The following is a 26,653-nucleotide window of genomic DNA, read 5'->3' as shown; positions in this document are numbered from 1 at the left end:
TCCTCAGCCTTCGCTTTTGCATATCAACTCTTTGTCACATAAATTCTCTTAATTTGTCTCCAGCACACCTCAAACCTCTCTCTGTTTTGGCCAATCACTTTTTTCCCTTTCCCTAGAGGATTTCTAGAAAGATTAGCATGTTTCCCTCAAGTTTCCCAATCTCTTCCTAGCATCAGAAACAAAACCAAACAAAGTCCTTTCTGTACAAAGGAACTTCAGCCATGTTTGTGTCTTCCCGAGTAAACTCTGCTGCTGTTTTTTTTTCTCTTCACTGCATATCCTAGGTCTAAACATTGCTAAAACACCACACTCAATTTTCAAACCATTCAGGAAAGGCAATGATAAATTAGGGAAAGATTTTTTTTTTTTTTTACAAACCACTGAAAGATTAGAAAAATTGTAATATAGAGACTGTAAGTTCCTGTATAGCATGGAAAATATTACAAGATTCATGTGTTCTGTGAGGTTCTTATAAATCCTCACCTGGCATTAGTCACAGTGGCAAGATGGCTCAGAAAGTCAGGTCTCTCTGCAGTGCAGGGAAGCTGTCAGCAAAACTCTTCTTTGGTAAAGCTTGGTACTGTTGGAATACATGGATCAGCCATAGGGAGAGGTCTCATTACTCCTGAGAAGTAACAGAAGTGGAAAATTGCTGTCATGGTTCCATTTCTGCATAGTGAGAGTGGTGCTTGGGGCATCTTCTGGTTCTGTCACCGAATATTAATCATGAGTCTGCTTCAGTGCCAATAAAGGTAAGACCAATACTTGGGCTCTAAGGAATGGTTTGATCAAGCACAGAATCCTATGGGGAAATATGGGAGTGATGCAAAGGAGCCTCATAAAACAAACTGGTAAAGTGCAAAAAAATTCACAGGTGGTAAATGCTACTATTTCCTCTGCTGAGAAAAAAAGTGTGAATGTTTTACCAACAAGGCTTATCAACTTTGTTTTGCAGTAACTGTTAGAAAATTGTTCAGCATGAGTTACTTCCAAGCTGAGATAATCTTCAACCAAACAAGGATTTTCATATCAGAGAAGGCAGCAGCCAGACCTGTACAGCAGTCTCCTCTTATTTTTTTTTCCTGGTCAATTTACCAGGTCAACTAATGAAGTTGATTGTCTTGATTTCCAATAACTGAGAGTGCAATCATTCCACTCAAGGGCAGGGCTGCTGTTCAGGAGGACCTGGACAAGCCAAAGAGAAAGGGCTGAGAAGAATCTCATGGAAGTCAAAGGAAAACACAGAATGATGTGTCTGGGATGGGGTGAACAATGCATTGGGATGCATGGGCTGCCTGCCTGGGGTAGACAAGTGGTGCCCAGCGACAGGATGAGGAGCAATGGCCATCAACTAAAACACAGCAAGTTTCACCTCAACACGAGGACGAACTTCTTTCCGCTGAGGTTGACGAAGCACAGAAACAGGCTGCCTAGGGAGGCCATGGAGTATTCCTTTCTGGACGGATCCCAAACTCTCCGGGATGTGTTCCTGTCCCCTGCTCTGGGCGACCCCGCCTGGGCAGGGGGCTGGACTGAGGCCTACTCCAACCCCAACCCCAACCCCAACCATTCTGCCAGTCTGTGATTCCGTGACACTCCTTTGGCAAGGGGAACACATGTTTTAACATGACCCGGCAGAGCTGGTGCCTCTCAACACGCCAGGGAAGCCATTACCCCCTTTTAACCAGCTCCCGCAGCACGGCGAGCGCGCCTCCCAGCTATGCGCGCCCCAATACAAGCAAGGTCAGAAAACGTGACCGAGCGCGCTGGAGAGCAGCCGGAGCGGGTGCCCTGAGGCGCTGTGGGAGCGGAATTGCGGCTCTGGAGCCCTCGGGGCTGTGCCCGCACGGGTGCCGCCGTGAGGGGCGGCGGCGGGCGGGGCTGCAGCGAGAGGGAGACGGAGAGGGAGATGGAGAGGGAGACGGAGAGGAGCCGCAGAGGAGCCGCCCCTGCCCCGCGCAGGCACCGCCCCCGCGCCGGCCGCTGGCGCCCCGACTTCCTGAGGGCGGGCGAGCGGGCCGAACATGGCGCCGTGCCGCTGGCGCCAGAGGCGGCGGCTGTCGTGTGCTCTGCTCCTCGTAGCGCTGCTGGGTCCCGCCGCCTGCTTTTCTTCCTCCTTCTACAGCCCCGGCGAGCCGCGGACCAGCGTGCGAGTGCTGTGCGGCTCCAACTGGAGCCTGGTGTTGCAGGGCCAGTGGATGTTGGAGTTGTGAGTAGCGGCCGCTTTCCCGCCCGCCTCGGAGGCAGCGTGGCCGGGGGGGCGAGGGGGGTTCCCTGCGAGGGCTTCCCTGCGAGGAGCTCCCCGCGAGGGGCGGCATGGCCGGTGGCTCCAGCCCCGCTGTGGGGAGAAGGGGGCGAGGCCGGCCTTCCCGCCCTGCAGAGGGGCCGCGCAGCTCCCCCGGCCCGGCGGTGACTGCCCGGGCACGGCGTGAGGGAGGCGGCGGGTGGTGCCCGCGGTCCCTCTGCCCGCCCGCAGCCACACGCTGCCCTGGGCTGGCATGGCAGACAAAGTGAGCTGCCCCGCAGCTTCCCGTCCTGCGTGGGCACAGAGTGCCCAAGGTTAAACGGGTCACTCCAGACAGCGGGGACTAAAGAGCGTGGAATGAACGACAGGGACCTGTTGGACTGAGCCCAGAGCAGGCCACCAGCTTGATCATAAGGATGGAGCACCTCTCCTATCAAGAAAGGCTGAGAGAATGAGGGTTGTTCAGCCTGGAAAAGAGAAGGCTTCGGGTGACCTAGTGGCAGCCTTCCCCTCCCTGAAGGGAATTTACAGGGAAGATGGAGCAAGACTATTTACAAGAGCGTGTCATAACAGAACAAGGGGGAGTGCCTTCAAATTGACATATAGTTGGGTTAAATTGGATATTGGGGAAAAAATTATTTACTGTGGGGGTGGTGTGGCCTGGCACAGGTTGCCCAGAGCAGCTGTGGCTTGCCTTATCCCTGGAAGTGTTCAAGGCCAGGTTAGATGGGGCTTGGGGCAATCTGGTCTAGTGGAAGGTGGGCCTGCCGTGGCCCGGGATGGAACTGGATGGCCTTCAAGTTGTCCTTCCAACCCAAACCATTCCATGATTCCGTGTGGCTATTGTCCTTCAGGTTCTTGTCTGAGTGTCCAAGGTTAAATGGGTCACTCCAACCAGCTTCCCCATGGGGAATAGTGCCCAGCATTTCTCCTTATCCTTCTCCCCCATTGGGGGCTGGCAGTGGGTTCTGTGTGAGCTCCAAGAAGCCTGAATTTGGTATGGAATATTTAGCAGGAGTAGGCTTACAAATCAGAATTACATAATATCCCAGCCTGCCTGCACTCCAAGCTGACTTGAGCTCGTTCAAGGGAGATGCATCAGATTTCATTAACTTCTGACTGACTGTAGTGATGTGGTGACTTTGCTTGTGACATGACACTGTTTTTGAAATGCATGGGATTTTTTTTTTTTTTTGGTCAGAGTCTTGCTCACCTGCTTGTGTTTAGAAAGGGGAAAAGGAGCTTGAGGGTGTTTTTTTTTAGACAGTGATGAATAAAGAAGTAGTTCAAATAGGCAGTGTAGTCATGTGGTGCCTGTGGGCTGTGCAGCTATGAAATAGGATTTTATTGCGGCATGTGTGCTACTCTTTGCAAGTGCTTGAGTTTGAAACAGTTTGAACATCTGAACTCATGCTCCCTCCTAAATACTTAGCTAGCTACTTAAAATTTTGGTTTGCTCTTGAATTTGTCTCCTGTCTCTTCTTAGCAGGATGGACTGTTAGTACTCTTAGGGCTTTAGTGCTCAGGATCCTACTGGACCCTGGTGTTAATTAGTGAATAGGTGGGAACTATCTTGAAATAGCTGATAGTGACACAGGGATGCCAATTGTTATAATTAAGGTTTCGAATGGGTTTTGGATTTGTCTTCATTTATTGTGAGGTAAAAGGTGGGGAAAAAGATAAATCTGTTTTTTCCCACTCTGAGGTTATGTTTTAAATTGACGATTTTTCACTTGGGATGTCTTAGTCCGATGTGGAAGCAATTGTATGAAAGTTACTGATTTGTACACAGGTTGGTGATTTTTAAGGGGGAAGATTATTTATTGTGACTCAAGGTTTTTATTTCTAAGAGAAAATATTTAAATAATTAGAGGCACATGCCTCTGAGGAAGGAAAAAAACGAGGATCTGACTGAAATCAGAAGTGGTTGGGATAGCAAAACAGTTGAAATCCTTTGCAAGTCTTTACTCCACTTGAAAAATTGCTGACTGGTTTGGACTGAGAGGTAGCTGGCAATAGCAATGGTGGCAGAGTTAGCTTTAGTGTTAGCTGAGCATTGTAAGTGTTGCTGCATTGCTTAAATTGGACTGTAATTAATTTTATGGAGTGTTCAAAGTGAAAGATCCTCGAGCCTCCACACTATTTTCTGTGGTGCAGTATTGGTGCTTTCTGCTTTTCTCCTGAGGAGAAATGAGGAAGCAAACTCAATACTGCTGGTGTGGAATTAGTGAGAGTTTGAGCTCTAGGACTGATTTATTTTTTTATTTTTTTTTAATGTTTCCAGAATAATCTGGTTCGGGTTTTCCCCCATCCCTGCTCCCCAGCCCTCATCCCCAAAATACCAGAAGAGAAGTAAGGGGGGAAAATTAAGTTTTATTTTGGGAGTGGAGCTTGGGCAGGGTTTGGGAGTATCTTACAGCCAGTGGGCTTTTCCATTGGCATCAGCTGCATCCCTCTTGCCTAAATATCCCTGACTGGGCTTCTGGCAGAAACTCTGTATGAGAATTTTCAGCCCAAGTGGCTTCAATGAGGAGAACAGCAAACACTGACAAATCTGATTCTTGCAGAAATTTCTGTGCTGATGGATTTTGGCTTCTACTGATTTTTATCTGGTTTAGAGCTGGTGATCTAGACAGGGGTCCTTTATGTATATATACATATCCTTTATATATATATAATATGTATATAATATTAATGCAAATATTACATCTTCATGAAAAAAAGATTTATTTTCATCACCTGCTCTTTTGAAGCCTCCTACGCTGGAATAGGTACAGCTGCTGTTTATTGTCAGTTTTTCTATTTGGGAGCTGTGTAATTCCACCTTTTTGCTGTTCCCAGGTGCACAAATAGAAAAACTTAAGTTTGAAATTATTTGTGTGAGGGATCTGTAGCAGAAATGGGATTTTTCTTCCTTCATCCCTCCTAGCTGAAGTGTGTGTACTTGCCTGGCTTTTTCTGAATATTTGGTTATTCGTAGCTGGAAAAATTGCAGTCCCTGGAAGCACTGCTGCATTTCATTGATAAAGGTTTTGGAGAAGGTTCTGTATCTGCCAGACATTGCAACATTTTTTGGTTCTTGTTACTATTGTAGTACACAGGTCTGGGCTGGAGTGCCATGGGTGTGATACTGGACTGAGCTGTGTTAAGCAATTTCCCTATTTCCTTATCTCTAGTCTGTAGCTGTGAGATAATGGTTCATTAATATGAGGAGTTTTCTTCTTGTCTTTAATATTGTGTCTGTTCAGAACACAGAAAACTAATTTCTGCTTACTTAAAAGTGCATTTTGCATCTGTAAACAGAATTTGTCCCAAGCTCAATTTATCTTAACATCCTCTTTTTTTTAAAGTAAATTAAAACAAGCAAACAAACAAAAAAACAAAATCCAAGCCATCAATGAACTTGTTGTCTTCATGCCTCTGGTTACAAAAGGAATTATTTATGCTCTTGGTGCATGTGCTGTACTTTATGTGCTTGTTCCTGCAAAGGGTGATAAATGTTTTGGTTCCGGTTTGTTTCAGCACAACTTTATTGCTGTGTGTACCTGAAAAAGAATCTCTTAATTGTCCATTTTAATTCTAGCCAGGTGGAAATCAGGAGACCAGAGTAACAGTCATGTTTCCAAGGCTGGCTTATTATACATATGGTATAGGCCCATACTTTTTATTTTTCATTGTCACTTATCATTAAACATTGCCCTGCTATCTCATTGGCCAGATGATTGCAAGGGTTCAGCTTTCCCACTAGCACTTTTGTCTGTAGCTTAAAGAGAGTGTGTTAAAAATGAAGCTGAATGTTTTGGTTTTTAGATGGTTTAATGCTTTTAATCAGTGGGCTTGAAATACTGTGTGTAAATAAAATCCCAAGGGATTTGCTAAGCTATTTAAAAATTACTGTGACTTAGGTTAAGAGTTCAATAAGATTGAGAGTTTCCTTTCACTTATGAGCGTTGAGTCTCTTAGTTGTTAGTGTCCAGGCTTTTCTTTGTCCTATTCTTAAAAAACCCCAACAACCCAAAATCTAATAAAAACCAAAAACCAGGGGAATGAAAATCCAGTTGCCAAAACTCCAGCTTGATTTTGAAGCCTCTGCAGCTCTGCTGGGTGAGTCCAGAGGAAGTGACCAAACTTTTTATTTAATAACTGAAAAGACAGCTGTTGGGGTTTGACCCTGACTAAACGCCAGGCACCTCGACTCTCTCTTGCTGCAAGAAAAAAACCTGCAAAAATACACATCAATCTCGTGAGTCAAATGAGATAGGACACTGGTAGGAGGACACACAGAAGAAAAAAGGGCAGACAGGCTCCAAACTTAAAGTTGCAAAAAGTGATTTAATTACCTAACAGAGTTGGAGGATAAATGTAAGGCAAAAATAAACTTTTCATACACTATTTTGTTCACTCACCCCCCTCCCTCTTACGAACCCATTTTATTCACCCCCTTTCCTCTTTTTTAACCAACAAGCCCAGGTAGGGAGCCAGGGTGTAGGGTATTTTCTCAGTTCACAGAGCAGGTCCATAAATCTATTCATCACCACAATTCTTCTACTACAAATATTCTTTATCTCTACTTATCTCTCTCTCTCCAGACAGTTTTTCTGCTCTCACCCCTTACCCTCTTAAGAAGCAGTCTCTCTGCTCACCCCCTGTCGCTGTTGAGCCGCTAGCAGAGAAAAAGACCCGAGTTCTCAGTGTGACAAGAAAGAAGAAGTTTATTATTTTGATTTCAATATATATAGACTTTTCAGAGGTCACCCAGATTGGTCAGCCAGAAACCTCCCCCTAGGCCTGATTGGCCAGGCCTGAACTGTCCAAATCTCGAGACACTGTTTCAAAACATCCAAACTTCATCTTTGTTTATAAAACATAGAAGAGTGTTCTCACCGGAAAGACCTGTGCTAGCCGCAACCCCCCTTCCCTCTTTCCAAACCAACAGCATGGGCAGGGGGCAGGGTGAGGGGTGTTTTCTGGTCAGTCCAATCAGGGAGAGGGGTTCTCTACTTATCCGTGGGGTCCCTCCCTCGAGAGACAGTCCTCTGGGAACTTCTTTGGCATGGGTCCAATCTCATGAGCAACATCCTGCCCGAATTCTGCTGCAACTTGAGTCTCTTTGTCCATAAGGTGCAGACTCTCCCGAGCTGAAGCCAGGCTGCTTCCATCCCAGGAGCAAGGCCTTTCTCTCCCTTGCAAGTCCTTTATAACTTTAACTCTTTTGATGAGACTCCAAACTGGATCACAGCTTTCTCCAGGCATCCACCTGCTCCTCTGGTGTGGGTGGATTTCTGCATCCTTGTAGATTCCATGGGCTGCAGGGGGAACCTCCTGCTCCCCCCATGGTCTTCACCACGGCTAGCAGAGGGTTTTCAGCTCCGGCGCCTGGAGCACTGGAGCACCTCCTCCCCCACCTTCTTTACTGACCTTGGCATCTCCATGCTGTTCTCCCTTCACATATTTTTACCTCCACCTTCTCCTCCTCCAACTACAAAGAAGTGTGTGCTTGCTTTGTTTTGATTTCTTCTTAAATATGTTTCCACAGAGGCATAACTAGAAACTCTAATTGGCTCAGACTTGGCTGGCAGCATGTCCATCACCTTCAGAGCCATCAGAGATTGGCTCTGCTGGACTTGATGTAAAAACTTCCAGAACTTTTACTCAGGACACACAGGAGCCATCTTTGTGCCACTCCCCACTCCTCAGACACCTCCCCAGGCCTATCACAACAGCTTCTGAGGGGTCCAAATTTCTCCCAGATGTCAAAAAATACTTTACTGAAATTTGGGCCAATCAAAACCACCACAACAGCTAGTGCTGTGCATTGGCCAAACAAAACCTGCAAAAATGTGATGCTGAAATACCCTTTGTAGTGGAAAGAAAACAAAACATTTGCTGAAGGGGACATAAAAGTATGTAGAATGTTGGAACTTAATCTGCTGAAGCTCTAGAATAATTCACGTAATTTTTCATTGATTGATTGTCTATTTTAAAAATAGGTTCTCCTTCTTTAAAAAAAAAGTTTGTCTTGTTTAGAGGGGTTTGACCTTCTGCAGAAAGTTTCTTGTCAGCTTTCAGGGCATATGTTGTTGTGATACAGATCTGGGTAAATGACAGGGTCTAACTTCTGCATATTTGTTTGCCACCTGCTCACTTGAAAAGTCACTAAAACCACACAGTTGATCTTCTGCAAGTTTTCTTTTGTTGAAATTATAAAGCTGCCTATCCTGCTTCAAGACTTATCTGTATTTATATGTATATATATATATGTATATATGCTTGTGAAATCTGTAGAAATTAGACAAATTTACTTGAAAGAATAAAAATAAGAATTTTATTCTGATATTGCTTTTACCATTCTGCTGGATACTGTCTCAACATTTTCAGTCTAATTTTGATAGTACTCCCAATTTGAACTCCATCAAGCAGCTTGGTTTAAGAAGTTTTGATGTTTCCTCTTCGGCAAATCCTTTCATGCCTGTATCCATAAGCTGTTTTTCCTTTGTTCCTAGGTTCTTCCAACTTGGTGAAATTGCCATCAGAGCAAAGTGTGGAATGGTACTCAAGGTTCTATCCGTTCACTAATATTGTTGATAATGGTAGTGACAAGCCAGATAAAAGGAGTCAGTTAAATTTACTTGAAAACGAGTGAATTGGTGATTTCAGTAGCCAGGCAGGTACAAGCAGAGAGATAAGTGGCTTGGGGCTGCTAACTGTGTATCAGTATGTTCTAGCAAAGTCATTCTGTGTTTGCTGGTCTTCTCAGGGTGGTATGGCTGAATGGCACCTTTGCTCAAACTGGTTTTAACTTGAGTGGGTTTTTTGTATTGCCCCAATGAAGTTGTTGGAATTTGAAAGCCAAAACTTTTTCTTTTACACTTTAGATCAGAGATAAATAGAAGTAAAAAAAAAAAAGTCTGAGTCTGAGAGCTTCAAACTTTGCTTTTCAATTGTTTTCTGTATGCCCTCTGCAAGAAGCTTTAGGTATTGTAATGGGGTAGGAACAGGAGAAAACACCTGGATACTTGGAAATAGTGATTTCAGTCCACTGAGGTCAATTGTTGCAGTGATAGATGTTGACTGCCTTATTTATGGAGGGCTGCCCGTGTGTGTGTGAGCATTTCAGTTGTAAAACTTTGTGCTATGTGAGCGGTCTCAAAACCTCACCAGTGAGGTGTGTGTTGAGGAATGTGCAATACCTGCTTCCAGTGAATACTTTGGCAGTGTGTCATTTTTAGCTATGTGGTGTTTTCAATGGGATTGTTGAATGATGAAAATCAGCAAATTGCCTTTTAATGTGTAACAGGCTACTGAAAACTTTCTTTCCTTAACCAAGTCCCCAAGTCTTGATTTAAATTCCAGTGCACTTTGATTTTTAACTTGGAAAGACCTATTCTTTTGACACACTTGGTTGTGCTGCACCCTGTGCCCTACAAGTTAATAGAGCTATCCCCTTATGCATAGGGAGAAGAAATGGGACTAACAGCCCTAAATTTGGTGGTCTTGACAAAGTGCTAATTAATTCCTGGCCTGTCTGGAGTGTAGCAGAAGAAATTTAGTTACATCTGCTTTTGCCAGTGAACTGTTCTTTCATTCTGTGACTTGAAAAGTAAAAAAGACTGGTTCCCCAGCAGACTTGAGGATCTGCTTTCCTGCTCCCACAGATTAAATTTTTCTGGGGAATATAAGAATGGTAGTTGTACCATAACTTCTGCAGAAATCAGTCACAATTCTAAAGGATTCATTAGAAGCCCATGTGGAAATAAAGCATTTCCTTAAACCTCAGTTCTTCAGGGTACAGAAAGCTTTTTGAAACTTTTGATAAAGATCTCCTAAGTGTCAGATATTTTACTCTTCAGTAACTTACCTCCCCTTACACTTTCTCTTACAGTAAAAATACTGACTGAGTAAAAATAATGACTGAGAAAGAGACACAATAAAGCTTTGGTAATGTAATTTTCTTAGTTATTTGCAGGAGGCAGTAATGAATTCCTTGGTGCTTCAAATGCTGCATAACAAACGCAGACATGAAAGCTTCAGGAAAGTGAGGGTGTTGAGGTAAACAGCAGTGATAACTCTTGCAGAAATCTGATGACTGTTGGAAGTTCTCTCTGGAACATGTGGGGAACAGGGTGCTTCCTGGCTGGCAAAAATTGGATGTGTAATTTCAGAAACGTAAAGCAAATATTTTAATCCTGATTGTCTGTGCCAGTGTTCAGCTGGAGTGGCTGGATCTTGTAGCATTGTATGGAGCTATTGCCATCCCATGTCTAACGATATTAAAAATTAGGCAGCCAACAACTACAGCTTTTTGTGAAGTTCATTGTTATGTCCTGTTACTGCTGAGCTGTGACATGGGGAGATTTTAATGCTGCTTTGAACTAAAGGAAATATTTTTAATCATATGAATGTTAGTCATGTGTATTGAATATTTCACTTCATTTCAGTCAGGAGAAAGGCTCATGCATGTCAAATGTGAATATAAATTTCGATAGGGTCTGAATTTCTATTTCATGAACAGATTAAACAGGCTAAAGGATTAATCTTGAAAATGTCATGGTGTGAATTTGACACATCTAGAGAACCTGGATTTAGAAAACAGTCGAACTTCTGTCATTCATTTTAGATCAATGTCGGCTGCATTATCTAATGGATGTTTGCAGTTTCTTATTTATCAGTCCATCTACTATAATAAAATAATCCTGTTTGTAAAGTACAGTATCTGTCAGACTCTTATTAAAAGCTCTCTGTGGGCCAGCAGCACAATGGACAACAGCGCTGCATGTGAGACTTATTTTCAGCATCTTTTTGAAAGACACCGAGAGTCTGTCTCTTTGCAGGATAAGATTTATGTCCTTTTTTCAGATGCTTTCACATAGACTGATGTTGACTTAAAAAGAGAAGATATGGTCTTTCATAGCTAGAATCATTAATTTCTAGTACAGTTAAATACAACAAATATTTTTAAATTGTGTCCTTTTAACTGCCAAGTGTCAAGATATTACCAGCAGCTGCAAAATTGGTTTAATTATTCCAATTGGGTGTGTAAAAAATTCAACTCTTGAAACATATTATCCTGTTTTGCTGGAATGAATCTTGGGAAAAAACCCAAGACGATAAGTATGAACAATAGGAATTTGATGTGTGCTCTTTTTAAGTCTTTAATGACTGCTATCAGAAAGGGCATGTTGTGATGAATGGAGTAGTGGGCCAAGGCAAATGTAATTTTGGGAAGTTGTGAGGTGTGGGAAATCAATACAAAATGTTGCGATGAAGGGTACTGCTTTAGAGGACAGTCTGGCTTCAATAATTCAGGTAGGTGCCATGAAAATGGATCTTACTTCCTATGTAAATAGAATAAATCACAAGTGGTGAGGAGTTTGGATATGAATTTCTTAAATCTGTGGAAATCGTTTTGTTTTGATGGGGAGGAACATAAGGATTGATAAAAACTCCGTGATTATCTCATTCAGTAAACTTGATTAAGAAAAAACGTAGGGTTTTTTCCTTTGTGATTGATATGTTTGTATTTTCTCTGCACAAAAAAGTGAGTCTGAATGTCTTTAAGTGTAAGAGTATTAAAATATTTACCCTGTCTTCGCCCTTTAGTTATGCTCCTTGGTGTCCAGCTTGTCAGCAGATTGAAGCAACGTGGGAGAGCTTTGCAAAGGAGAGCGAATGGCTTGGGATCACTGTTGGAAAAGTGGATGTCACTCAAGAACCAGGTATAGTATGAAACAGAATGTTTTAATAACAGGAATTATTCAATATAAGTACCACTTGCTTATTATTTAGGCTTCAAAGTCAAAATAATGTTATCCACAGTTTGTTTCTCCATACAGTTCATGTCTCTGAACTGAAGTTTATAAACTCAATATGAAGGATTGAAGAATTGGGAGGGTGGTGATCTGGCTTAATACTGAATTAAAAGAGGCTTATTCTCTATTTTAATCTTCTTCACTAAAAGCTGTTGCCTGTCTCGTTCCTCTCTCCTCCAGCCTGCAGAAGATTCCAGCTCTGTAGCCTCCTGTTAGGAGAATTTCAGGGTGTGGTAGAGGGAGCCTCCTTTAATTAACAGTGTTAACTGTTTCCACCATGGTGCTGCTTTATTGACTGGTATGGTTGTGGTAGTGCTTCAGATTACAGTTGTTACTGTTGTTTCCTGTTGGTGATGCACATATGCAAATATGCTTACAAAAACAGTTTCCTAGCCATTCACAGAAGCGTGAGTGCAATCTCATTTGTTCCTTTGGTGACTCTCTTCAAAGTTTTGAATGTATCTTTGTACAAGCAGTATTAATATTGAGTAAATCTCTGCATCTCCTGGGAATGCTTCGTGCTCGTTTTGGCTTTGAGGGGATAAAGGATTTTATCAGCAGTATCAAAAGACAGAAAGATGAGATGATGTTAGGATAAGAAGGTCAAACTTTACTGATTTTTCTTTTTTTCTTTATAAAGTATGTGGAAAATGTGTTCATTTTAATAGTTGAAAACATGCTGAACAGATTTACTTTATCAAAACTCTTGTCTCTGAGTCAGCAATCTAAGTTGATAAGAAAATGCCAGCTGTTCTAGACCTTGTGGAGGTTCATGTTTTGATAAAAGTTCACAAGTATACAAAAACTCTTATAAAAGCTGCATATACTAATGATTACACAGTGTAATAAACAGATGAGTTTGAATATTACATTTTTTAAGTAGATGTAAATGTAATATTTGAAATTCTAATGTTGCTGAGAGTCCTGACCCCTAAGCATGGGTAACTTCTGTGAGTCAAGGAACTGACCAAAATTATGAATTGGTACCAAAGCACCTGTAATAAACCTACAATATCCAGTTCGGCACTGGAAGCTGCAGGCAATTCTAAAATTCAGGAGTGCTCAAACTGGGAAACAAACATTTATTATGTATTTGACCTTTGACGTTGATTTAATTTGGAAGAAATATGGGTTTCTATGGAGCTTTCCAAAGTTACTGAGGTATTTTTACTGTGGGCTTTGCATCAGCCTTTCAGTTGTTGTGTTTAAGTGCTCTGTCTCCTTTCTTGCTTCCACAATGGTACTTTAATTAGTCTTAGTTATGTAACCCCTTCATTGAATTGAAAGTAGTCAAAATATGTTAAATTAGGGGAACACCACGAGATGAGTGCAGAGTTACATAAAATTGCACTTCCCAAACCAACAGGAGAAAATGGCCATTCATGATGCTTAATTGCAGGAGATGCCTGAAGAATAAATCCACCAGAGCCTTAATAAGGCTTCACAGCAGATTTCAGTCACTTGATGTCTCAGCCGTAAAGTGCTTCCTCATGCCTCATCTTCTCCATTGAAACATTCAGTGTGGAACAAGCAAATAGTGGACATGCTTCTGGATCCTTATGTTCTGTATATTTGTGGTGCCTTTTTTAAGGTCTCACTCACAACAATTACCTGTGAATTTAAAACAAGACTTCTTAGACCTTCTGTGTCCTCTTTGAGTAGTTGTTGGATGAAAGCAGCTGGAGTTTTAGATGACATATCTGTTCTCTGTATGTTTTCAGGGGTGTGCATGTGCAAATAGAAGATTATTTTTTATGATTCTTGATTAGCTGTTGATTTCATAACGGGTGTATGTCAGTTTTTGATTTGCAAACAGAGGCAGATGCTTAACTGTAGCCAATTCAAGTTTCTGTTAAACAGGCACCAAAACAATTTATTGTGTTCTTAAATTTTGTAGCTGACTCACATCTGGTTTCACCAGTCTGAAGAGGTGCCTTAGATAACCAACAAGCCTCCATCTAAAGTGTTGGGGATGCTTAGATGCATTTTATAACTTCTAGATTTCAGTGTTGCTTCTGAGGTGTTCACTCTAGCATAGGCCACAGGTAAAAGGTTTGAGTTTTGTTTACTTTACCTGACTGCCTTTTGTAAGAACTTCAGAGTCTTTCAGTGTTCCCATGACTTTCTCTGTTCTTAAGCTAATTACGTTCTATATGACTCTCCACCTAGTTTTCCTTGTGCAGCTGTGCTGTCTACTGCATTAATTCTGCTGTTACACTTGTGAGTTTGTTTGCTTTGTATCTCCTGGTGCTGGCACAGCTTTTAGCTGTTTCAGAAAGTTTGTCATCACCCTGCCTCTCGTAGCAATAAAGGCAGAAAGCTGAAAAGTTGAAGTAAAGAAGCATTTTTTTTTGGAACTTTAAAGATGATTTGCTTTAAATATCTTCAAACAAAATGCCAAACAAAAAAAAGCCACAATCCTTTCTTGCCTATTCCATAGAGAAATTCAAACTAGGGAAAGCATTACCACTGAAACTTTTAAAAATACCAGGTTTATTTCAGTATGGCTCATTTTTGTCTCTAAAGGCAGAAACTCTCTTGCTACAGTACTTCTCCATGGCTAATCCTGGTGCCTAGAGCTGTTTGCTTTATTGAAGGCAGAATAAGGCCTTCGTTTCCCGAAAGATTTTCACAGAATTTTATAAAGGGCAAAGTTAAATAACTGCTCTTTACACTGGTACTTTATATGGGCTGAAATTGCTGGCTGTAGGAATTCAGCCCTTTCTAATGGGCTCTGAGTGTGTCAAATGCTGGGCTGGTCCAAAACTTCAGCTGGGTTCGAATACTGAGGAGACAAATCTATTGATGAGGAAAATTGCATCTCGGTAAACATTCTTCAAAATAAACATTTTTCCTTAATTTGTTACCAATATTTGCTGTCTGTTACTGTTTGTAGCATATCTGAAGACAAACTGTTAACCTGTATTTACAAAACAATGGTGAAAGCTGCGAAGCCTGCTGGTCTCTAGTCTAAAATACAGATCTGCAGGTATTTATAGATAAGTCAGAATGCTGAGAAATTTCAATGTTACTGAACTGTTGGTGTTGTTTTCTTCCCTTTCTAGGCTTGAGTGGTCGTTTCTTTGTCACAACACTTCCCACAATTTACCAGTAAGTGTGTCATACTGCAGGAGTCAACTGCAGGTGTTGACTCCTACTTGTCACTTGATTTAATTTCTAACTCTGAAATGTAGGGGAAAATGAACAAATACTGACTTTTGGTTTCAGCTCAGATTATGGAGCTTTGGTTGCATGATAAAATCCTTATCTGAGGCTTTTCTTTAGTTTAAGTAACTTTACTTAGTTTCCCTGTTATTGATACAAGTAAAAATGGATCAGAGAAGACATTTGTTGTATCTCTTCCCCAATAAGATGATATTATCCTTAAAATATTGAGCTCGTCATTAAGTCAGAGTATTATGAGTCGTGCATATATTTAAACAAATACATATACCTGTGCACTTTTAGTTCTGAGTTGTATTTGGAAATGGTTTGGTTGTTAACCTCATGTGCTTTGTGTGTTCATTGTAGTGTCAGTGAATATATAAGAAAAATAGCAGCTTTATAAATGGCAAAAGCTCCTGCTGTTTTAAAATTGAGATTTTTTTCCATCATGGGTTACAGTTACACAACATTCAGCTCTGAGCCAGTGAAATCTGTGTGGGGGTTCTGGTTAGGTTTTTTACCCCAGAGTTTAGGGGCTCTCTGTGTTGATGGGTGTTTCTGTTTTGTAGTGCCAATGATGGAGTGTTCCGCAGATACCGCGGCTCGCGGACATTGGAAGATCTTCAAGGTTACATCTTAGAAAGGAAATGGGAAGCTGTGGAGCCTGTACCAGGATGGAAGTCTCCATCTTCTATAATGTAACACTTTGTTTTTATTAACAAGAACTATATTTTATAGCTCATTATTCAATAAGCTCATTATTCAATAATAAACTGTCCTGTGTTTATTATTATTCAATAATAAACTGTCCTGTGTTGACAGTTTAAAGACAAAAGGCCTTTATTCCCTAGACTTTCAGGCTTTGCAGAAGCAATCAGCATTGACAGCCTGCTTCCCGGTTTCTCACCTTTAAAGGCTGTTTATTTTCTGCATTTGCTTATGTTTGTGCCTGCTAAGGCTTGTATATGTCATCTTTGAAAGGAGATTAACAGAAAAAATACAGCCACTGAGTATTGTGTAAAGTGGCACTTCCAATATCTGCTGAGTCCTGGAATAAAGTGTGTGCTTATGTAGATTATTACTTCATGGCTTCTGGCTGCTGGGCAGCCTTTAGCTTTAAAGATTTCTTATTTCTTTCCAAGAGAGTCTTTTGTCCCCCTTTGGAATGCCAAACAGTATGGAGCTTACAGAATATATAAGAATCTGTTTTCAGAGAGGTGGATTTGCTCAGAAATAGTGTAGAAAATTTGCATGACACAATGGATGAGCCAAAGATGTGAGTGGCCAGCATTTCATTCTGGCTGAAGCCATTATGTGTAAGTTCACATCAAAGATCCAGAGAGGGTCCTTATTTTTTATGTGAGAAGGAGGAAGAGCTGTAGGATATTTAGGAATGGGGAGAGGAGCTACAGGGCTGCTATGTACATGTCCTTCCATTCCCTTGTTCTCCAGGATGCATGGCATGGCAGGGCTCTTTCACTTCTCAGGATGGATCAGGGTAAGTAACTGTGTAGTGTTTCCCATACTCCCTTTTTATGCTTAGAATAATCATTATGCTTAAAAGTCAAAACGTAACTGAATATTTTTGTTATCCTTTTGTGTGAGTTAATTTTACCTTACATTTAGTGTGCATTGGGTGTATCACTGTGTATGATATCTTTGCACTATAAGTTTGTAGTGCTAAGGTACTATGCCACAAATGGTAGTTTATTGTAAAGATTGTCATCAATAATGAAAATATTGGTTGGAAGGAGAGGTTCTTTAAGTGTATAAAGTAGTTTTTTGAGAGCTGCTGCAAAAATGGTTGAAGACAGCAGGAATAAATTAAATATCTACCAGGTATTCTCACTTCATACTATTCCTAAAGATCATCTCCATGTTAATTTTGAGGTGTAAATGATGTTCCTCTGCAGTTTGTTCTCATTGTGTCTTGCACAGGAGAAGGGAGGGCAAGGGGATTTTTAGTAATAATTTCTGCATCTGGGGTTCAAACTGACAACACCATTTGCATAGGAACATGATGGATTTGGATAATAGTGTAATTATCAGAAGTAAAGGAGAAATGCTTAGCTACGCTGAAGTGTGATTTGAAATATTAAAAGCATATTTTACTTTAAAATATTTCAAGATGCTTTCATTTGGGAGCTATCCAAGTTTTTCCGTGGCATCCAAATATGGAGAATTTTCAGGCCTTTCTGATTTTGGTCTGGAAATATCCTCTTAAAATCTTTGAGTATCACTGAGATTGAGAGACTGTATTTGATTGCAGGAGAATATTTTACTATTATGACATGCTCCAGAGAAGAAATGTAGTTGAGAGTTTGAACAGTTTGTGTTCCTTCTACTAAGCATCAGACTAACACAGAATCAAACAGATCTCTGAGTTATGTCTATATTTGATGCTTTCACTGGATAATATTTACTTTTTATAGCCTTCTGGTGTTTCACTTCCATGGTTGCTGTGTAATAGTGCTGTTTCTTCATGGTTTCCATCCTGAAAGATTAACTGTTCTGGGAAGAAACCTCTAATTTGCTTTCCACTTGGAAGAGTATTTCAGCGGTACATTTCCTCACTCTTCCTGCTCTGCTGTCCTTGCTTATGCTTTAATAAATATCAGAAGATGTTCTGACATTAAAAAAAAGACTGGAATTTCCATATTTAAACTCTTGTAAATGTTGGTTGTGGTTTGTTTTGAAAGAGATTTAATGTCGTAATTGACTTCCTACCAGCTCGTCTGACTCAATGTGCTTCTTCATTCAGCTGAATTTGTAGGTTTGAGAAACTAAAGTTTGGGATTTGGATTTATACTGTATTTGGATTCTTATGTTTAAATTTAGAAGTGAAATAATTTATTCAGTGTATGCTTAGAGTGTGTGGCTCCTTCTAAGAGCTGAAAAGCTTAAGTAAGAATGAAATGGCTTAATTTGTGATACCTTGCTGCAAGCTCTGAGGCTCCTCATACATCCATCTGCAGTAAGGTTGTGTATAGCATCTGTAATGCTGAGTGTCTTAGGAAGAAGGAATTGTGCATCCTCTGCTTGAAAAGCCTTTTAATGTGAACAAGTTGGTAAAAAAGCCTAAGATCTAACGGTGTCAAAAGGAGAAGACTTAAGTATAAATACTGTTAAATGAAAGGTCTTAATAAGACAGCAATTTATATAATGGTGTTGGCAGTAGAAATCCAAAGTGGTTTTAGGTATGAAGTTAAGTATCTTCCTCTCATTTCCAGCAAATTCATAACTACCTCACTGGCACTCTTGGAGTTCATGTTTGGATTTCCTATGCCGTCTTCATCTTAGCTACCTTACTGATTGGTCTGTTCCTGGGTTTGGTAAGAAAACATTACTGTTTTTCTCAGTTAACTAGAACTCTTGCTTTGCATTAACTTGTGAAAAAAATAAAACCAGCTTTACTCATAAGATATGAGTTTTAATAATACATTTAGTTAGTATTTAAATACTGATATCTCTTCCCTGATGCCCAGAATGTGTGAGAATGGTTCAAAGCTGTATCTGGGAGGTTTAGACTGAACATTAGGAAGCAGAGAGTGGTCAGACACTGCAACAGGCTGCCCAGAGAGGTCGTTGATGCCCCAGACCTGTCAGTGGTTAAGAAGCATTTGGACAATGCCCTCAGTACAAATCAGATCACCTTCTTAGGAAATCCATGCTTCAATTTAGATTTGCCTAGTCCATCCACTAAACAAGTGATTCTTGTATTGACCTTTCTTTATCTAAGACTATTCTGCTTAAGGGTTGAATGTGTGTGGTCAAAGTTGGTCAAGACTCCAACTTTCTAAGAACACAGGTTTTGTGGAGAGACTTTTGTTAGCCAGAGAGGGATTGTTTTTGTGGGAGTCAGCAATGTAAGGGTGCTGCCACACTGTTACTCAAAATCAAAGGGTGAAAATATTTTTTAAAACCTTTGAAGATTTGGGGATTTAAGTTCTTTCAGATTAGTTGCCTGTTCTACAAGCACATTCTGCATCTGCAAGGACAGTTTAAACAGTTCTGCTGGTAACTGGTTTAACCTGCTGCTAAGTCACTATTCATCATAGGAAGTATAAAGAAACGTTGGTTCTGGAGCTTGGATCTCTGCCCTTCAGCCCAAATATTAGTGAAATAAAGAAAAATTTTTTGAGTTTACTTCTCAGTAATATTGGGAAGTGATTTCAATGCAGGTGAAATTTGAATTTGGGCAAATTCATGTTTTTATACTTGATGTGTATAGAATTGTTGTGTACAAGAAAATGTCTATGATTATCCAATTTCGACAGCTGCATTTTCTGGATGGTAGATTTTCACCAAATGTGTGCAAATCAAGGTAGTGTAACTAGGAGCAAGTGAGTATCATGTTTTGAAGGAAACTCTCCTTCTTAGTTCTTCACTTAAAAAAACCTCCAAACTGAAAAAGCTGAAAAAATGAGAAGTTAATCTCTCAGTTCTTTCCAAAAAGCTTTCAAAATATATTTCTTTCACATGGTGTCAGCTCTCTTTTTCTTTGCACTATTCTTAGCAAGTGACAGTGAGGCACAAATGTGTTCTTTGCATTTTGATTGCCCGTGTTCTGCACTGGGCTGGTTAAATAACAAGCACAAAAGGTGGAACACACATCTGTATTTGGAAGCCAGGGGTAGGAATGGAATAACATCCCAAAATACAGAAAACCTTGATCAAGATTTTTTTCATAGATTTTCAAAAAGTAAAAATTCCCAACTGTGTTCTGAGCTTTTCTTCAGATGCAAGCAGTGTCAGTACTGAATAAATTTAGGAAAGTAGGAGGCAGAAAATGGGTAGTAGAAAACAGGGAATTCTGGTTAGTACACACTGAGAAAGCACTTTTTTCATGTTTTTATTTAGCTCTTATCTCTAAGCAAGATAATACAATTTTCAAAAATTTGAGTATATCTGTCTAAAAAGAATGAGTGCAGGACCTCTTGCAGTTGCTAATAAATGCCTTTTTTTATTATTGCTAATTAATGTCTTTTTTTCCTTTCCACAGATCCTGGTTTTGATTTCAGACTGCTTCTGCCCAGCCAAGTCAAAATACAGAGCTGAAACACCTGGTAAGAATTCTGAAGTGGGTGAGATGGTGTAGTTTAAAGTGTTAATTCGTAGGAGGGAGGGCAATACACTGTTCAGAACTTCGCTGTGAACCAGTAATCCTGGAGTCAAGTAAAATTGGTTTGTCTTTGGTTTGGAACAACATGAAAGCGTGATATGCAAGAAGAAGAAATGAAAGTGGAGGACAAATCTACTGAAGATTTAATGAAATAACTGAAAAATAAGGAATTTTTTTCAGTCACAGAAACACAGAATGGTTTGGGTTGGAAGGGACCTTAAGGATCATCTGTTTCCAATCCCAGTTAGAATAATAATCCTAATCAATAATAATGTTCATCAGTATTTCAGAATATGTACCTGCTGGTGCAACTTTAAAGCCATTGTTGTGAGATTCAGTCTAACTTCAGTCTCTGCTTTGTTTAGAAGAAGCAATTACCAAGGATAATGTGGAGAAGGTGGCGTCGGAAGAGTCGGAGGAGGCTGCAGAGCTTTCTGCAGATGATGCGGAAGAGGCTGCAGATGTGAAAGATCTCTCAGAGGGAGAAGATGCAGCAAATTCAAGTGCTGATGAGTCGGAGGAGGATTTAGCACTTGGAAAAGAATCAGGGGAAGAAGAAACTGAAGACTTAAGTGAACAACCTTTAGCTGAATCAGAGACTGAAAGCACAGTGAGACAGCGGAAAAGCCAGGGGGCTGAGAAGGAACTATAGTTTTCTCAGTGGAGTATTTTGTACGCTTGGACCAAAGAAGTGTCAGACCCCTTCAGGGTCTGAAGCTGGAGCTTACACTTGATTTGTCGTTGCTGTTTACGCAAAATCTCTGCTCTGCCAGCAGGCTCTTCTTTTTTTAAGCTTAGTACTTGCTTTCTTTGATAAGCACATCTGTGTGTTGTGTGACTTCAGCCATGACAATCAAAATCACTGTCTTATCTGTTCCGTGTCCTCTCAGAGAAAAAGGGGGTGTCAGCTTCAGTTCGCCAGCTCTGAAATGGTCATTGTGTGTTGTGTCCCTCTAAGGACTGGCCTGGGCAAGATCAGGACTTTTAACTCCACAGCAGCTTGGCAGGACTGTGACTTTTCTGTCTGAATGTTGATTGTTCCCAAATGCCACAGAAGCACAGAGACCATTCACTAGTGAATGGAGGCACCTTAATGGTCTTCTATCAAAAATGTTGTGTACCGTGGGTTTGTTTTTATCACTTTCAACAGAGCCACCTTTCTCTTCCATTTCTATTTGTATTTGTTGTGGAAGTTGATCCTGCAGCTCACTTTTTGGTGTATCAGTTTGTGCAGCTTGAGCTTGTCACTTGTCAGCTTGAGCTTGTCACTTGTCAGCTGAGTTGTGTGACCCAAGGAATTGGAATAATGGAAGACCTCAGTCAGGGAGTGGCAGTTACATGTTTAAAATGTGTGGGAACTTTTAAAAGGTTTCAAGGAAATTATTTTGGTCAGGGGGAATTTTTGCCAAAGCATGACCTTTTGTAATTTGTTCCCACCAGGAGATTGTAGCAGGAAATACTCACTTTGGAGTCAGTAAGTTGTATATTTCTTGAACTCAAGCTGCTTTAGTAATGTTATCTGAAGAGGCACTTAGGGTTTTACCTTTGATCACTTTTCTACTTTTGGAATCATCACATTGGGAACAGAGAGGGACACAGGTGGGTAGTGGGGAGAAGCTTTTGGTTTTACTACTTATATCAGAATAAAAGTGTGTGTGTTGAACTGTGTAAAGTGAAAATGGCTTGTCAGGTAGACAGCATTAGGTGTGGTTAGACTTGGGTCATTAGCCATATCAGTGTATCACTCCTTTGGATTAACATGTAAGTCTTTTTTGGTAAGGAATACCTTCAGTGAGATTTTGTATGTTCCTGCTTTGTTGATGTATGACCATGAGCGTAAGATGTGTTCTAATCTTGATATTATTTTAAAATATATATATGTATGTATTGCATAAACCTTGCTGACATGCATGAATTTCATCTTGTTCTTCAAGAATGAAGAGTAGTCAGAGCTGAGTTCATCTCTCATTAGAAGAGACAAGTTGCAAGTGCAAAATGCTGGTTTCCTTTGAGACTGAGATTAATAGGGCCAATTTGTGTTGAAAGCAGTTTTGTTGTTGTTTTTTAATGCTCATAAAGAACATATTTGCTAAGAAAGCTCAACTTCCCCATCTGTGTTCTGTTACATACTATGTTTTGGAGCTATATGGTAGAAACTTTGCATTTGTCTGTTAGAGCTGCTTAAAGAAAAAAATTATACTGCATATCCTGAATATGAAATTTTTTGAGGAATACTCCCAGTCTGGAGCTTGAGTTGCATATAGCGGACACCTATAAACGTGCTCTCACTTAGGTGGAAACATAGACTTGATAACAACTATACATTGCACTTTTTTAAGAACAGTTTGTGTTGTTTGGGTGTTGTCCTATGTAACTGAGCAGTTGGAAAGCTGGCAGGCAGCAGAATTCAGCAGTAGGTGAGGTACGCAGCAGCTTTTTGAAAGTTAAACTTTTATCTGCAAAATTAAGAAAACTCTGTGGCCACTGCAGTCTGAAGGGAAGAACTGTATGCTTAGAAGACAAAAAGGTGTTCTCACAAGAATTGGGTTTCCCTTCAGCGTCTTTGGATTTGGCAAGCAAACAAACTCACAAGTGGCACTTTGTCCTACAAGGCATGTGATTTGTGAGATGCTGTGGGAGAGATCAGAAGCCTCTTTGTTTGGTGTGTCTGAAGTCTCTGCTTACATTTCCTCTGTTGTTGCATGTTACAGTCAGGTCTGGATTATTTAAACTGAAGATATGCTTTTCATCATAATAGACTGAAGTGTAAGAACATTGAAGAGCAGGCAGCAAGTGACAGCAGTTTAGATGTGTCTTGTGAATCTGGAAATGAGCTTGATCAGGCTTCTAAGGGTTCTTGAGCATGGGATGAGCATTGTTGTTCTTGTGTTTTCATGAATAAATAGGGAATATTAATGCTGACTGGGTTTGACCATATTTGACATGTATTGGTGTATCTTATTACAAAGATCACTAAATTGTGAGTAAGGCTTTTCATGGGAAGGGTGATACTGTGCAACCATTGATCTCTCCAACTTGATTTTACATTTGTAGTAAAATTATTGTAGTGTGGTACTGGAGATACTCAGTTTTGACTAATGTTTGTCTGGAAAACAGAAGCAGCAAACACAGTAAAGGCTAAATTTGTGTTTAAAAAAAAAACCTATTAGCTGTGCAGTGCAAGTGTTATGTTAATATATCTTTCAGGACTTTTTCCACTAAAACACATTTTAATTGAATCATGTGCGTAGCGCTAATTAGACTATTACAATAGTGTTAAACTTGGCGTGTTTCCAAGAAGTCAGGATCAACCTTTTGTGCAATCTGGGTGTTCTGTTACCTCTGTTCTGTTAGGATTTATTGTAAAGAAATGGAACTTTTTCTTGCAACCTCAGTGTAGACAAAAGGGCTTTGGAGAAGCTGCTGCTGGCACTGTTCAAAACGTTTTGAGGAAGGACAGGGCCTTAAGACTTGTGAACTAGAGCTGTGCGTCAAAATTAAAGATTGTTGAGAAGCAATTTAAATATCAATTGGGCTGCGTGCCAGTGGAATGGCAATGCTTAACAGCAAGTCATTAAAAAGATCCAGTGGGTTCCTTATGAAAAGGCTGGAAATCCATCCAGCATTCCAAACTTCCTGTCCTTGGGATCTGTGTGAAACTTGTATGTGTGTCTTGGAATGCTCTGTATCTGCTGGCCCCATGGGGGTGGCACATGTTGTGTGGGCTTTCTTCCTGGAAATGTTACACAGGGTTGTCTGTTACATGGAAGTGTTGCAAATTTATACTTATGCATATTTTTACTGAAATGCCACATAAATTTTGTATTTATGACCTGCTTGGAGTAATTTTCATTTCCTCGGTGCGGAGTTGGCTCATCTGTGTTATTAACAAAAGACTTTTTTTTAATGATGTTGATCTTCCACTAATCATAGAGGTTGTGACTTGTGATGATTCCTTAAGCTCTTTAAAACAAGCCATTGGTGAATTGCTTGCTTTTGGAGGGTTTCTCTGCAGGAACCCAGAGCTCTCAGAGGTACAAAATGTAGCTGGGGCTCAGATGCTGCTGGGCAGAACAAGATAACTGAGCCCTTAAAAGCTTTACCTCTGTGTGAGGTAGTTCTTTCCCCTCCCTGAGAAATCCCCTGCCTCTACCAAAGCTGTGCTAACTCCCTCTGGGATTTGGAGGTCAGCAAGGAGAAGTGTACAATTCTAAATTACCCATCTTCAGGTTGTGAAACACAGCAGTGCTGTGGGAATAGGCTTTAAGAGGGAGAAGTGACTGCCAGGAACCATCATCCCTGCAACCTCCATGGATGGTGTGAACAGCTCCAGCATCTGGTACCTGGATTTATACTCTGGTGAGTTACCTGAGCTGCCTCTCCTTGTGAACAGAGCAGCTGCAGGACCTGGGCTATTTGCGACTCACTTTGGTTTTCTTCTTTTCCATTGTGTTCATTTCCTGATACAAAGGGGAAATTGGGGTGGTGTTCAAGTCTTGTGAGCATTTTGTTTGCTGTTTCATCAGGTGCTGATTTTTCCCTTTTGTGCTGTGAGAATACGAAATTTTCTCCATGAAAACAGCATGTAGAATACTACAGGCAAAAAATGATCAGGTTTTGCAAATTATTGTGTTTAAGCAAATAATCAAATCCAAGCTCTAGTTTTGTAGCGGAAGTATTGAAGACACTCTCTGGTGGCTAAACTAAAGTGATAGAAAAGCTTCTTTCTGTCTGGAACTGGACCAGTGGCAACTCCCAGCTCTGGGAATGCAGCTGCCTAGTAGTGTGTGCTGTAATTCCCTTCCCTACTGGGGAGTAAGTTGTTTTACTCCAAGGAGCACTGCGGTGATTGCTTATTTTTAACCAAACATCTTCATTCCTCTCCCATTAGAAAAACACTTAAAAAAACTGCTTTACTGTCACTTCATCTTTCCTGAGGAGAAAGGAAAGCTCTGTATTTAATCATACAGGGAACAAATGGGGATTTAGTTATCCTAATATTTCCATTTAAATTTCCATTTTATGTGGAAAGGTTGTTTTTATTATGGCTCATTACAATTTCTTGGAGCCTGCTGGTACTTCGGACTTTTACATCTGTTAATCTGAATTCCAGGGGAGTGTGGGAGCTGAACCTGGGCACCACAGATTGTCCTGGCATGGGCTGTGCCAGTGCCTCTCTTGCTTGCAGAGGATGCAGGAAGGACAGTGGCCATTCCAAGTGTCAGTCCCATATCAGGAAATGAAAAGATCACCCTTGATGAGGGCACTTTTTATGCCTTTGTTGCTGTGGCTGGGGGGACAAAAGTAACACTGAGACCTTTGTAAATCTGCCCTGGATTGGTTTCATTATACTCGGAATCATCCAGCTCCTCCCAGGAGAACTGGTCCTCTGCTCAATGCTTCACTCTTCTGCCATCCCAGCAGTCTCCACACTTCCCAGCTGACTTCCCAAAATAGACATCAGGAGCCTGTTCCAGTCACCTTTTCACTGCCTGTGCTGAATGGCCAAGGAGCTGTACTCATCCCTGCAGCATCCATTGGTTTTGACTCCCAAGGTGAAGTTGCCAGATGGCTGCTGGGGTAAAAATCCCACACATATTTTTTGTTGGTTCTTCTCACTGACTTGGAGGAGACAAAGTGAGTTGGTCCAGCTTTGACTGGTATGAGATACTGTCCAAGAATACTCTAGAAAACAGATATTTTATGACTTTATGTGGAGAAATTGTTCATGGGGAATTCAGAAGCCAAAATAACTCACTCATATAAGGTACTTGATAAAACAGCTTTGCACAACAGTCTTGAGAAATGTGCAATGGCTTGAGCATTAAAGTATTTGAATTATACACTGCAGTTAACTTTTCCAGTTAATCTTTACTGCAGTTAACTGAAGGGAGAAAGTCCCAGCTGGGTCATCCTCCCCCTACGGAGGTTTTCGTGTGTTGACAGGAGGCTGTTGGTGTTGTCTCTCTGATCCTGCAGCAGGACACAGGTCCAGACTGGAATGTTGTGCACAATCTCCCTTTCTAGCAAATAACAGACCTAAGGACAAACATGTAGTACTTTTCCTCTGAAGGCTTTTTGGCTTTTGTGTGTAGTGCTTTCTAAGCCACAAATGTTATCTGTGTGTTTAGTGTGGGGTTTTTCATCTGGAATTTGTGATTCACCTTTTTGAGCTGCAGTGAAAAATTTCCTTAGCAGAGCCTAGTTCGGCTGAGCTCCAGGGATGACACCATTCTCCATCTGTAGTTCCTGCCAAAGGAACAAGGGACAAGCATGAGATGTGGGAGGGGATGTTCACACTACCCTGACTCT

The 26,653-nt window shown here is 40.9% G+C and overlaps 1 protein-coding gene and 1 long non-coding RNA gene across 3 annotated transcripts in view; one reads left to right on the top strand and one right to left on the bottom strand.

Moving 5' to 3' along the window:
* The first annotated feature begins 1,986 nt into the window (after positions 1 to 1,986).
* Positions 1,987 to 24,173, top strand: TMX4 (thioredoxin related transmembrane protein 4). Of its 2 annotated transcripts, none has more exons than XM_085053969.1 (8): positions 1,987 to 2,209; positions 11,846 to 11,961; positions 15,120 to 15,165; positions 15,789 to 15,917; positions 16,672 to 16,717; positions 18,450 to 18,551; positions 20,222 to 20,285; positions 20,707 to 24,173. In XM_085053969.1, the coding sequence occupies exons 1-8, from the start codon at positions 2,025 to 2,027 to the stop codon at positions 20,991 to 20,993; spliced, it is 975 nt and encodes a 324-aa protein (XP_084910095.1). In that variant the 5' UTR covers positions 1,987 to 2,024; the 3' UTR covers positions 20,994 to 24,173. The 2 variants fall into 2 exon arrangements, with proteins under 2 accessions (XP_084910095.1, XP_084910096.1); XM_085053970.1 differs by lacking the exon at positions 1,987 to 2,209 and adding an exon at positions 7,817 to 10,294.
* Positions 6,558 to 26,653, bottom strand: part of LOC146438834 (uncharacterized) — a 110,445-nt gene continuing 90,349 nt past the window's right edge. Inside the window, exon 2 of the long non-coding RNA XR_014850514.1 lies at positions 6,558 to 7,638. This is a non-coding gene — a long non-coding RNA (uncharacterized LOC146438834). The remainder of the gene's footprint in view (positions 7,639 to 26,653) is intronic.

This window comes from Lichenostomus cassidix, chromosome 3, assembly GCF_008360975.1.
Source record: "Lichenostomus cassidix isolate B80296 chromosome 3, HeHo_3.0, whole genome shotgun sequence".
NCBI lineage: Eukaryota > Metazoa > Chordata > Aves > Passeriformes > Meliphagidae > Lichenostomus > Lichenostomus cassidix.
Note: the sequence above shows the minus strand (reverse complement) of the source record. Positions and strands in the feature narration are given on the sequence as shown.

What these genes read in the sequence shown, in the direction of transcription:
- TMX4 (XM_085053969.1), top strand. Translation starts at nt 2,025, where the DNA reads ATGGCGCCGTGCCGCTGGCGCCAGAGGCGGCGGCTGTCGTGTGCTCTG. An exon ending in AAGTCTCCATCTTCTATAAT is followed by an intron (nt 15,918 to 16,671) that starts GTAACACTTTGT and finishes CTTGTTCTCCAG; the next exon opens with GATGCATGGCATGGCAGGGC. An exon ending in TTGGTCTGTTCCTGGGTTTG is followed by an intron (nt 18,552 to 20,221) that starts GTAAGAAAACAT and finishes TCCTTTCCACAG; the next exon opens with ATCCTGGTTTTGATTTCAGA.